This window comes from Phaethon lepturus, unplaced genomic scaffold, assembly GCF_000687285.1.
Source record: "Phaethon lepturus isolate BGI_N335 unplaced genomic scaffold, ASM68728v1 scaffold5843, whole genome shotgun sequence".
Classification (NCBI taxonomy): Eukaryota; Metazoa; Chordata; class Aves; order Phaethontiformes; family Phaethontidae; genus Phaethon; species Phaethon lepturus.
This window is the reverse complement of record NW_010531107.1, coordinates 19,669-33,045: the sequence shown is the minus strand read 5'-3', so window position 1 is coordinate 33,045 and position 13,377 is coordinate 19,669. Positions and strand designations below refer to the sequence as shown.

Below are 13,377 nucleotides of genomic sequence, written 5' to 3'. Positions count from 1 at the left end.
TGTGTGTTCTCAGCTATACTTAGCTATAGCTGTAAACTGCTCTTTTTAATTTTGACAGCAGTAAAAAGAGCTGTCTTTTAGTTTACTGAGGAAAAAAAGGTACCAGAACCATTTGGCATTTTGCAGTAGGGGGGGTCTTAGACAATCCAGTTAATGCTGGGTCTTTTGTTGTTGATTAAGAGCATGGACAGACAGTGTCTTTTGAACTTGGGTGTAATAGTTGGAAAATGCACTGCTGTCACACACCTGTCATTGTCACCCACCACCTAGACGCCACCATCTTAACTGGTGGGGGGGATTTGGTGGCTGTTGGTCATCCTCAGCAGCACTACAGTCAGCCAACGAGGACAACCGCTTATGTGGGAATTAGTGGGGTTGAGGGAGCTCATGCACATTGTTTTCTTGTGGAGCTGTGGAGGCAATGGGTATCCTGACATAGGCTGCTCTAAAACTGGAAAGGGGAAAAATAGTTCTCTTAACTGTTCCACTCTGAGTGAGAGTCTGTGTCCTAAGAGGGGCATTTTTAAAGGGCCCAAGTGATTTATGAGTTCAAGTCCCATGGTGCTCCTAAACTGTCAGCTGCCCTTGGAGTTCCCAGTTCCTCTTTATTTATTTGCTCTTTGTACTGGCTGCACAGTGCCCTGTGCACAGATGTTATATAACTGCTGAATTTATAAACATAGTCTTATTGCACAGTTTTTCATGCTCACTGAGTAAAAAACAAGTCTGGAGTTGGGCAGATAGCAAGCTCTGTCTAACTTTAGCTCTGATAAGCATCTTGTGGAAAGCTTTTCCATCATGGTTCTCAAGGTACTTTAAACAAACTGTATGTCAGACATAGAATTAACTTTTTTTTTTTTTTAATAATAGCTTGTTATTTTATGCTAGTTGTTGAATGCACTCTCTAAGGTCAGCTGGATGGAAAATATTTCCACTGCATGTTTTCAGTGAAAGAAAGTTTTCCAAATAAATCTTTCTGTGACCAGCATGAGCTTTACTGCTGAAGTGAGGACCTTGGATTTCACTATGTGGTACCACCCCATAAAATTACCCACTTTGTCTGTCTTGTTGGTGTACATTAGTAGTTCTTAAGAACTGCAGTTTGAAGGAGCCTTGTGGAGTCTTGCTGTGAAAAGGCATACAGCACATACCTGATCCTGTTCTGAAGAGAGGTTGTTGTATAGGCCAGGGCTATGTGTGAGATATCCATGAGTGATGGAGAATCCTCTGCAGACAGATGAATTTTAGATCATCTTTGCATGTTCACTTGGGATTCAGCAGAAGGCGTCCATTTCCCAGTGCTTAACTTGCACCCTTGCATCTTGCCTGAAGAGTGGGAAGTGCAGAGTTGCTTTGCCACAGGCAGAAGGTAGGAGAAGGCGTAGATTAGGTGTCTATCTCGCCTGTGTTTCTTTTTCTCCTGCCTTGTTGTTGCTACTCACCATTTTCACTTTGGCAGTCAGGTGGTAGCCTTGCCCAGTGCCTGCAAGTAGAGAGGGTTGGTAGAGTTGTATCTGTATGAGCTCTGGTGATGTGAGAGGTATCCCATGCTAACAAACGAGGGATCTTTTCGCTCACTGGGAGAATGACTAAGGTGTTTTACATTACGCCCGTTGAACTTGATGTGCTTCGGCGAGGAGTGGTGTAGGGGTGTGTACAGTAATTGCTAGCGTTGAAATAACTTGTAAAACCACTCACTGAAAAGATCTGTTACTGCAATTCAGTGATGCGTTTGCATTGGTCATGTAGCAGGGGGCTGGTTGGGAGGCAGTGCTGGGAGGTGGAGACCCTTCCGTTGCCTGGCCTGTAACTAGCAGGGCTGGTATGAAACTGCCAGGCACAAAATTGAAGTAGGAGTTCTGGCAGTTGAGGAAAAGATGAGAGAAACAGCCCAGCTGCTGGTGTGAGGACATAAATAGTCTGTGATTTTTACATAAATGTATATAAAATGCATATATATATATGTATATTAGTTGGCGGGGGGGGGAGAAGAAATCAGTGGACCAAATATAGCTACTTGTCAGTAAGACTGTAGTCCCTTCTTAAATAGGAATATTTGTTTCTCAGAAACTTCCTCTTGGCCTTCCATGTGGATTACAAGAAAATATGTGAATATTGTTGCTAAACTCAGAACTGCAGTACATTTGCACTTCAGCTGGTAAAATACAACTGAGGTGCCACTGTATTCCATGACTGGTGAATGGAATAGAAATAGCACAGGAGATATTCTGGAGGTTTACATGAAGTCTTTTCTAGCCATGAGTGGGTGGAAGTGGCACAAGTTCTTCAAAACACACAGCCCTTAAATGAGAAACTCTTAAGTCCTGATGGTAATATGCTATGGAAGAGAAATGTTAGATTCAAGGGTGTGTTTTCTGTTTGGCTGGTTACTGTTCCTTGCTGGATTTTGTTTGTCCTAGAAGAACATAGGGTTACAGTTTAGCACTTTGCTTGGAACACGCCTTACCATCAGAATCACTCATGCCTGCGCCGTAACAACTGGTGTGTGGCTAATGGCTTATTTATTATTTTCCCGTCCATTCTATTACAGAAGCTCTTCAGCGCGGATAGGCTTTTCACTCGCTATGCTGATCATTCTTTTAGGCACAAGCTTACCAAGTGCCCAGAAAATGTTTTGAGGAAGAGAAACAGAAGTTTTCTTAAAGATTATAGTGCTGTTATAGACTCTATAACATGTCAGTATAATGCACTGGGTGTTTTTCTTGCATTTTTTCCCCCTATTCCCACACAGAGTGTGTAGTGGCATGTCACAAGTTTGTCGAAGTCAATGCCCTGGGTCTTACAGTAGCTGCCCTTAGCAGCTATGATTCCAACATGAGAGCAGCTGCCTATTTTGTCCTGGCTTCCTTTCGTTCTCATCTGGAAGGAGCTCGCTTTCGAGAGAAGAGTCAGGTAAGACTGAGCTCAGTTGATAGTTTGCCAGGTTAGATGTGTTAGGCCATGTACACTTATGGGAGAGTCACTGCTTTACTCATCCATCTATATGCATGTGGTGACAGAGCTAAAAGAAGCTTTTTATACTCTATTCCATTGTTTCTCCTCTATTGCTTTGTGTTTCCTTCTGTTATAATCGACAGGCAGAAAAAGGGAGGAAAACGTGTTTTAGAAATTCTTAGGAATTTTATTTGTAGGAATGGAAATCCTGATGGGATTGGTATTTGATTTATAGCCTATGAAATATCCTAAAAGCTTAATTATGTATTCATGCTCTCCTGTTGTATTTGTTTGGGTTATGGTTCAAGCTTTTTTTCCCTGGGCTCTTGTGCTGCAGTTGCTGTATCTCTTGGATGCTGTGCAAAATGGAATCAGGCAGCCAAATCTCAGATTTACGTTCTCTTTGACCCTCTACATTGCTCGTGTGGCACAGCAGATTCTGAAGCCAGGTACTGTAACCTACTGTGCATGTTGAACTCCTGGGGTGGTAAACAGGAGAGAGTGACTGTGCATGGATGAAAGTAATGTCCTTGACCGATACTGGAAGATGAGATAGCTGTGACACTGGTAGGAGCCATGAGGTATGCCTTCCTGTGTTTCACAAAAAAAAACCTTCAGTGCTTGTGTAGACTGCTTTGCTGGAGAAGTGGAGAGTGCATTTTGATTTGTGTACAAAACCAGTCTGATCCTTCAGGGATGAAGCCACTACCGCCTCTGAATTTTGGGGTGGAGGTGGGCAGAGGACTAGACGAGTGAACCTAGATGGGTATGTGCGTCTGGTTTAGCAGATCAAAGTAGGTTGGCCCAAGTGTCCTTTTGTCCTTAGACACTGCATCAACATGAGTCACTGTTGCAAAGGAGAATCACAGCATCAGAGAGTAGCTCAGTTTAGAAAGGACCTTGTGAGGTGTCTAGTTAAACCCACTGCTCATGGGGGACACGTCTGGTCTGTAGGTTAAAAATTATGATTGCCTAATGTAAAGCGTTAGGCTTGAAATGTGGAGAGATTTGCCTCTCACTTTGCCACAGATTTCTGTTTTGTCAATGGAGTAATGTTGTATTTGCTGAAATCAGAGCCATGTTGAATGTTTATCTTCTCACTTGCTTTGTGCACACTCTGAATGAGTTTCTCATTTTGGGGAAGAGAAGAAGAGGGATGGCCAACAATATCATCAGCCTTAGAGCAGGCAGCCTCCTCACTGTAATTAACGGACTGTTTTGGCAGCTAGCTGAAACACTGAAAAATACAGGTTCCATTTTTTTTTTTCTGCATGGTTGTGTACTGTGAATGTTGTCCTCCTCCACAATAACCATTTTTTCTCTTCACAGAGGAGCACATGTATATAAAGGTGAACAAATTCCTTCTGTCACACCAATATTTGGACCTGAGGAAAGTACCAGGGTTTTTCCAGCTTTTCTACAGTTTTGATTTCGAGGTAATGTAAGAATCCCATCTTAGGTATCCACTAATTCTTCAGAAAATAATAGAAAAAAAGCCATAAAAACACAATGAAATCTTATTTTTCCATAGGTAATTGATTAGAGGCATCTTTGTTTTGTTTTATATTGGAATTATAAGTATTATTTCTGGGTTTCTTTCTTGTTTTCTTAATAGTAACAGGTAATGAAATTGTGAGTTGTGTTGTGCGTGCTCTGTAAGCACAGCAAACAGCATGTTCTGCCTTAGCTAGCTTACATTCATATTCAAGTTTAGATTATTAATGTTGAGTTCAGCTGAGGTATTTTAGAAACAGCAACTTTTAACGTTCCATTATCAAGTGCTTATTTGGGCTGCAGAGTAACTGTTCCTGATGGATGTTATTGATTAAATTTGATAGGGATGAAAATTGAGAAGTCCAGAAAAAGCTGTTAAGCGCTGTGCTGGCACTCCCAGGGAAGCAGGGTGTTTTGTGCTTTTATGAGCAGGCATTATTTTGAAATGTCTGATGGTGGTATTTTTCTTACGGTTTCTAGTACAAAACAGAACGTGAGTGGATTCTGAGATTTCTTGGAGAAGGGCTGCGTGATAAACATTGCTACGAGCTTTATGACTACCAGAGGATTTTTCAGGTCATTCTTTCATTTTTCAACAGTCCTTTGTGTGATGAGGGCTCCCAGGTAAGAATTAAAAAAAAAAAAAACAAACCCAAAACCCACAAAAAAACCCAAAACCACAGACGTTTACATCATTTGGAGATCTTAAACAACTACAAAGCAGAAAGGAGCAGTTGACTCTTCTCTTGCCCTCTTGAAAATCTGTTGCTTGTTGACTTTTGTGTATGTGTGGAGGGTAAAATAATTGCTTCTGTCTAAACCAGAGTCACATTCTTGTCCCCTGAAATTGAAATAGGTCCCTGCCATCATAGAGCCTCACTCGGTTTCATCAACTGGTGGTGTGGTTATAGTCATATTTCTACTGCTTCATGGAAAATACTGCAGATACCACAGTTTTGCTCATATGGTCAGGGACTTTCCTTTTTTAGGTCTCCTTTTTCCCTAACCAGCATGTTACTTGTACAGTGCTTTAGCAGGAAGAACACTCACATGCCAGAAGCTCTCATGTTCACAAGCGTCTACCATGAGAAATCCAGTCTGTTAAAAGTATCTCAGTTAGGTATCAAAATCTTGGACAAAAAGAGAGAATTGTCTTGCTACCTTAAGACTTCTTTATAAGAGTAGAGTCTGTGTGTATGAAGCCTTGAAAAGAGAGTATCTTCTTTCGTGGGGTTGCTAAGAACATGTGGTGTTTGGTAAAACATTTTAACTATAAGTTGATTAGATACCTGTCAGATTGCTAATTATATCCTTCTGAAAGATTGAGAATAATTAGATCCTGACTATATTCTAATTTTGTAAAAGAACAAATGATATTTTCTGTTTCAGAGTCGTATTCTGGAGATATTACAAAATGCTGCCCATGTCACCAGAGCTGCCTATGAGCTGATACAAGATCACAGCCTCCTAACCTGGATGCTGCACATCTTGGAGAAAAGGTAACTAGGGAAATACTAGTGAGGTGGGAGCAATTTTACTGTTTACAGTAGAATAATTATGCAACTGAGTATGAAAACAAGGGTGACAGATACAGAGATGGCCTGTCAGCAGTTGTGATGTTTGGGACCCAGGGCCATACTGGCAGAACTGGCCGAACTCTGAAGCATTCCTTTGTGTTTCTGAAAACAAAATCAAGATGCTTTCAGGCTGTAGTAAGAGGGATGATGGTGGGGGGGTGGGTCATATTTTTGGTAACGCTTTCTTGAAAAACTTAGGAAACAAAATGGCACCTCTTTTTAGCATATGTGACACTTTCAAATACCCACAATTCACATCCTGTCATAGGACCTTCTACGCAGTAATTGGCACAATAATGAATATGAGCTGTCTGTAACATTTCTCCTCCCACTCCTTCCTCCTCCCCTTGCCTTTCCCTCACATACATGCACGCGTGCACACACACACACAAAATCTCTTTTGCATAGATTCCCCTGGCAGGTTCAAGCAAAGTTTCAGGGTCATGTACAGTGTGATTGGCCTGAACAGGTTCCCAGTACTGCTCCCCTGTTGTGCACCTCTCTTTGGTACCATTTGGTACATTTGGAAGTGAGAAAGCCTGGATTTGTCCTCTAGCACCCAGTAGTTATTTTGTGATTGTACTTTTGCCAAGTATTCTTGCATCCTTTGTACAAAAATGAGATTTCTCCCTCCTCTTTCCCCCCCCCTCCCTTAGAATAACAAAGTAAATACGGCTCCTGGTACTGTGCTGTAAGCATTGCTGTTGTTACTTAAAGTCTCAGGAAGATATTCAAGCTGTCTTGAAGAGTAGCTGCTCTAAAGAAATGGTGGCAGTGGTTGCAATGTAGTGGAATACTTGGCAGAGCTGTGTAATGAAAGATGCAAGTCAGAAATCACTAGTCTCATGCAGGGGCTGTGATACACTACTGTGTTTTCCCAGCTGCAGAATGGCAAGAGGAGGGCAGTAACCACACCCCTGTGTGGCTGGGGCTTCAAAGGAGTGTGCTCCCATGCCCTGATGGGGTCCTGGCTGAGAGGAACCTATTGCCATTCATAGCTCCAAAAGTGCACTAGAATGTGGCCCTCTCTAGGAGATGGACTGGTTCTTCGTTAGGATCTGCCTTCTAAATGGGAGTTTGCCTTTTTTTGTTGTTGTTGTTGTTTTTCAGGTTTCTGGAAAACAAGCTGTTAAATAGAATTATTTCCTTGCTCCATACTCTGTGGCTAACAAATTTAGGAGGCAAGAGGGAAAGCAAGAATCAGTCCCAGGAGAACAGGAAGTTCCTTCCTATTCAGCTTGTAAATGAATTTCTCTATGTTTTGATCACATTAATCAAACACGTTCGGTAAGTCCTTTTTTTTGGTGTGTTTTTTTTTTTTTCCTTTTTAATCAATTTGCATGTCATCCTTTGTCCAGTTTGAAATTTATTAGGGCCAGGAGAATTTCTTGATCTCTGGTAGTTTAATGCTTTTTTTCCCCCTTCACTTTCACTGTTGAGTAGTGAATTTTGATGAGATTTCTTTGACAGGAAGGTTTAGCTGTTTAAATACATGGAGAACAAAATAACAGCTGATGCACAGTTACTGTCAACCTCTACATCCTTAATTACTGGGCGTTTTTGAGCTGCTATGTTTTACATTTTCCCTGCTGGATTACAGCCTGCAGGTAGCAATGCTGTTTGCTGCAGAGATCTTTCATACTCTGCAAAGGTTTAGACTTTCTGTGTCTGTACCATGCCTGCAAATTGTACGAGGAGAATCAGTGCAAAGTTCTACGTGACAATGTTAAGGGGTCAGTCCCTTCTCTCCAGATCTAGAGCACTTAACCTGTCTAAGCCCAGCAGTTGCAGCAGGGATAGTAGAAAGCAAATGGGTAACCAGTTCTATTTGGGTTCGTGATAGCACCGGCAGCCCTTCGTGCAGACAAGTATTGCCACAGCCTGGAGAAGCTATGTTTACTTCCTCAAAATTTTGAAAATTCATGCAAAATGAAGAAGCGTAGGTAAAGCTATTTACAGGCAGGAGGGAAAAGACTATGTTTCGTGGTTTGTTCTGCCAAACACTAATGGAGCGAAGCACTGGGGATTCAGTGGGAATGAAACGAATTATTACTGGCAGCCTGAGAAACAAAAGTGTATTTCTAGAGAACAGCAGAAGAAAACTGTAGGAAGAGACTGTAAGGAGAAAAACCTGTACTTATTTTGTTAATTAGCATGCAGAAAAATACATGGCACTTTTGTTTTCTTTTCACAGGACTAATTTAGATCTAGCCAAACTGACTCAGTTTTTCAGTACACTCAATTCTGTGCTGGAATATCGTGCCATAGTTGTTGAGGCCTTCAAAGAAATGAGCCGGTTCACTGTGAATGAAAGCGTTCTCTCGAACAAAGAGATCCTGCTGCTGCTGCGTAAGTGGAGCATCATCGAAAAAGACGTGCAACTGCAGGAGGATGTGCAGACTCTTGCTCAGAAATACCAAATCAAAGAATTGCTTAGTAAGTACTAAAATTTTTCAGAAAAGCAATATTGTTGAGGCTGTTACAAGTGAGGCAAACTTCATAAGAAGTAGTATTAATAACTTTTGTCAGACAAGCTGATGTAACTTGGAGGAGAAGGAACGGAAATGGAAAGACATTTTTCAGGTCTTTATTGTAGTGATTTGTAACTTTAACACAATTCTGGAAGCTTTGGAGAAATGCAGTTTTAAAAAGGGAGCTTTGAAAAAAAACCTAGTTGCAGATCTGCTGTCAGGCTTTGAAAAATTGTATTCTTAAGTGAAATCTGAAATGGTGTTTGGAGGTTTTGTCTTCAATGATTCAGACCATTCTGAGTGTGGATGGGGGATCTGAAAGTGAAATATGAGTAAAAACTAGCAGTAAAGCAAGTGAAAATGAAATAGTTAATTTTTCTTATTGTCATCAGTGTTAGGAGAAAGCAAAAATACGTTTGAACTTGTATGACTTCTGTCTTGTTATCTCTGTGATAATTTCATATAAAATGTAGAAGGAACTTTGTAGTTGGAGGTGTTAAATGACACTTTTCCTGCAAATACAACTGCTCTTGGTGCCTGTTACAACTTTTGTAGGTTTCTTTAAATGTTCTGTATTGGATAAACTAATTATTAAAGTTTTAAGGGACACCATAAAAGCTCTAGTTTTTCTTAAGTTTTTCACACCCTTTTAGTGTCTTTGTGAGGGTTTTTAGAAAGTAGTTATAGTGACATCTGTAACTTAACTATACATGTGGTTTTAAAAAGTATCTGTTGCTCCAAGGCTCAGGAGCTTATAAAGCAGTTGCAAAAATGGGTCCTTATCTGAAATTTTGTTTCTGACGGTACATTTCTAGAGTTGTCCCCATCCCCCACAGCTCCCAGGAAATGCATTTGGTCGATTTTAAGCTGCAGAGTGCAACATAGTTGAAACTTCTGAAGATTTTTCTCAACGACCTCTCAAAAGCAAATTGCCGTAAAATGCTTCGTGTGGTATGGTGGTGGCGAAGCGCTGTTGCTGTTCAGGAGCTTTGCTGCTGCCCATGACCAGGCAGCACCTACCGGAGGGCAGCCCCGCATTGCAGAGTTCGGCTCTCTGTCTCTTCCCCTTGGGGTATGAAAAATTCACGTGCCCCTGGTTGGCAACACTTCGCCAGCCAGGCACCCAGCCAGGACGCGGCTGTGCTGGAGGATGGCAGACTTCGCCGCGTTAGCCTGCGCCATTCAAAGGTGACGTAGCAGTGCCGGTGATCCCTTTCTGCAGGCAGGCGTGTGCTATGCCTTCGCTAGCCCCGAGAACAGCGGCTCGAGCGTTTCTCGTGAGGTGGTGTAAATAACGTAGCGTTACTGGCAAAACTGCATCTCGTGGAAATACTGCCTTGGCCCCGCGGGGCCAGGGCCAGTGTGGCGTTATTTGTTGCTCACCTCGAAGTTAAGCGATGCAGTTCAGAAAGCCGGTTCAGCCCGTGAATCATTGGGCGTTGCTTTGAATTGCGTAGGCTCAATTAGGCTGCTAAATGAGGCTAGTACTTATCCTTTTAGCAACTGAAACAACACATGGTACCGTCTTTCTTGCGTAATTTTGTACCAAGAAAATCCTTTGGAGTGCCTGATGTTTGTTTTGCTGGTGTTTTTCTTCTTACAGAAAATACTAAAGACAAGAACAAATCTCAAGCCTCATCTCATGCATGTCATCACATTCGGAAAAAGAATGAGATGGAAAGAGAAGATGACACTGCTGCAGACCTGAAAGCCTCCGAGCTGGAGAAATGCAGAGGTCATCTGAATTCCATATTTGCCCACTGGGAGCCCGTTTTCCCAGCGCCGCCTACCAAGCATCAAGGGGAGCCCCTCAACTCCGCTGACCCGGCGGATGAAACAGTCAGTCTTACCTGTGCGTCCACTTGCCTAGTAACTAAATGGCTTGTAAAGTCCATGGTTGAGCACAGCCTCAATATGCAAAATGTTCCGTTAACTCTGCGGTGGCTACAGAAGTGCATCTTGCCACACCCAGTGGCAGTGCAGGAGATGCTCAGGGATGAGACATTGAGAAACAACATCTTCAAGTTTTACACCCGGATCTGTGAGGCCAGCAGTGGGACGGCTGGACTCTTTAAAGAGCTCTGTTTGTTCAGTTCAGTCATGCTTCACCTGATGGATGCTCAGGGCCTGACCAACAACAGCTTCCATGAACTTGTGAAAACATTGTGTCTGTCAGCAATGACGGAAGAGGATGTGAACAAGAAAGGTAACTCCTCTTTTCCTTTTCGCTCACCTTACGGGGTGGTAATGGTAGAAAATAGGTAGTTTCATGTGTTTTTTAATTCATCAAAACAGTTCGAAGTTTGCCCTTGTCTGTTGGTGTTCATAACTTCACAAATTAAAAGCTCTGTCTCTGGTGGTGTGATCACAGGGGTTGGTAGCACAGAATAGGGTCGCACTGTAGCGGTTTCTGCTAGTACAACAGTCATAATCCCCCAGAGAAACTTTGCTTTCTAGGACTAAAATGAAGTTCAGTGAGGTATGAAAAATATAATTCCAAGGGGGAGAATAGTCTGCAACAAACGCGTCCATGTGGGTATGGGTTCTGATCCATATGCTGTTCAGTTATCATTTGATAGTAAAAGCTACAGGTCAGATTTCAAACTTTTTTATTTAAAGACGTCAGAAGGTTGTGCTAACAAGAAACTGTTTTCTTCTTTACTGTGGGGAGGATCATTGGCTTTGCATGGGCAAAAATGTCCACAAATTTTCCATCTAGGAAAAGAGTTAGGAAACTATTTTAAAACATGGGTAGGGAGGCAAAATGGTTTGGTTTTGGAAATAGAAGAATATCTGTTCTGATTTTTCTCTGATTTTTCTTCCACAGCTGTTTGTGTATTCCTGACATCTGCTTACATTGGGGACATATGGCTTGGAGCACAGGAGCCAGATATGTTAATAACCCATATCAAATTGATCTGCAGTAGTACAGATAATAAATTAAACGATGATGACTTGGATACTCATAAACAAGGAGAAGAAACTATTATGTCTCTTTGCAAAACCCTTTACTCGGCTACACTGGGGCATTAATTCAGCAAACTGACACTTAATATTTAATGTTATATGCTCTGCCATCGTTGCTGTGAGCCATGAAACCCTCCTGAACTGTTCTCCATACAAACGTAACTTGTTTTGTCATAAAGATCAATATTTTATTAGTGTGTGCAAACTCAGAGGGAGAAAATTGTATTCATCATCTCTCAGTGGAACATTAAAGCCATAATTTCCCTTTTCTTGAACGGTATGGGACACTGAATGTTATTTATATCGGTTTTATTACAGGCATTTTTAACTTTTATGAAGAACCAAGAAAGACTGATTAGTGCATTGCCTCTGGGCTGCATTTCAGTCCCCATGTAGTTAAAATCCATCCTCTCTCCCATTAAGATGGGGAAAAAAGATTTCATTACTTCTCCACAGTGTGGTATAAGTGCGAAGAATGAGTAGTCAGAGGTTTAGCCATGGTGATACACAATTTCTTGAAGAACATAGTTTCTTTCATGCTATATGATACCACAATCAGTATGAATAGAAGACTGAGCACTGGAATTATGATGGTCTGGGATTCTTCTTGGTTTTAAATTAAATTGCTTTTGAAAGCATTTATATCGGAGCTGGTCTGTTTTTATTCTCCTTTCTGTTTTGTTTTTAATTAAAAAAAGCCTTGACCATCCCCACTGCTGAGACTTGCCACAAAGGTGCATCTTCTCTCCAGTCTGAAAAGATGAGAGATGGAACTAAAACCCAAATGACATGCTTCTCATTGATTATACATGTTTTTTATTGGAAATTCTCTGTGAAATCTGATAAATATTTCTTGAATGTGGCCTCGAGGGCAGTTTAACATACCATTCTGGATATGCAAACAGGCAGAGCCTGAACTTGAACCTTTGAAATGTAAAACAGGGTTTATTAAGTTGACTCACGAATATGTGCTGTGCCTAGGTACTTTGTACAAATTCTGTACAAGGAAAAAATCAGAAATGCACACTCCTTGTGATGTTTATGTAATGTGCTCTTTTTTAAAATAAAAAAACATGAGATGCAATCCTCATTATTTGCTTCTACATATAAATATTCTTGTCCCAAAGAATCCCTAATATCTCTATCAAGACTTGACTTAAAAATAAAAAGTATTTGTTGAAAAAGCTGTAAGCCCCTTAGAGGCTAAATTTTATGTCACATAAAATATCTAGGGTGTGATAGCAGGAAATTGTCTTTGTGTTGGAAAAAAAAAAGTATTTTAATTAAAAAAAAAAAAACAAAACAGGCACAATGAAACCGAAGGGGTTCCAAAATGTAAGATGTCCTGCCATCTCATCTAACTGGAAAAGAAAATACTCATGACACATAGGGAGAGAGTTTTTCAGCTGTCTTGAGGGACTGAGCACAACTAACAGTGGTTTATAGTATTATTTTCTAGAGAGAATTAAAGAAATGAGGCAAGACCATTCAATCAACCTAAGGCCAGTAATGTAGAATGTATTTTCTCTACCCAAATCTATGTCAATTGGCAATAAATTAAATGAATTTTCCCCAAGTTAAGTCTGTTTTTCCCATGATGGTTACTGGAAGCGATCTCCCCTATCTTAATCCTGACCCACAAGCTTTTTTTATCCCCTTTCCCCCTCCTTGTCCTGCTGAGGGGTAGGCATCTGGCAGCCAGCCAAGGCCAACCCACCACAATATGTAAGGCGGTGGTGTGTAGCCCCTTCCAATCCCCTGATAAATTAACAAAACCAAATCCTAAGTGCCGTAACTTGGACATTACATAGCCTCCAACAAGTTGCAAGCCCAGAATGTTTTTGGGTGTGTCCTTGCATGCCTTGCAGTAGCCTTTCACATGCCCTTTGGCCATGTTTGCTTAAAAAATGAAT

At 41.2% G+C, this 13,377-nt stretch overlaps 1 protein-coding gene across 1 annotated transcript in view; it reads left to right on the top strand.

The window, feature by feature from the left end:
• URB1 (URB1 ribosome biogenesis 1 homolog (S. cerevisiae)) overlaps window positions 1-11,681 on the top strand; it is a gene marked incomplete at its 5' end in the record, with an annotated part of 50,125 nt that extends 38,444 nt beyond the window's left edge. Inside the window, 9 exons of the mRNA XM_010284439.1 lie at window positions 2,753-2,913; window positions 3,293-3,404; window positions 4,285-4,391; window positions 4,930-5,073; window positions 5,839-5,948; window positions 7,137-7,313; window positions 8,221-8,462; window positions 10,101-10,703; window positions 11,325-11,681. Coding sequence (XP_010282741.1) covers window positions 2,753-2,913; window positions 3,293-3,404; window positions 4,285-4,391; window positions 4,930-5,073; window positions 5,839-5,948; window positions 7,137-7,313; window positions 8,221-8,462; window positions 10,101-10,703; window positions 11,325-11,530 — 1,862 coding nt within the window. The remainder of the gene's footprint in view (window positions 1-2,752; window positions 2,914-3,292; window positions 3,405-4,284; window positions 4,392-4,929; window positions 5,074-5,838; window positions 5,949-7,136; window positions 7,314-8,220; window positions 8,463-10,100; window positions 10,704-11,324) is intronic.
• Window positions 11,682-13,377: the final 1,696 nt, after the last annotated feature.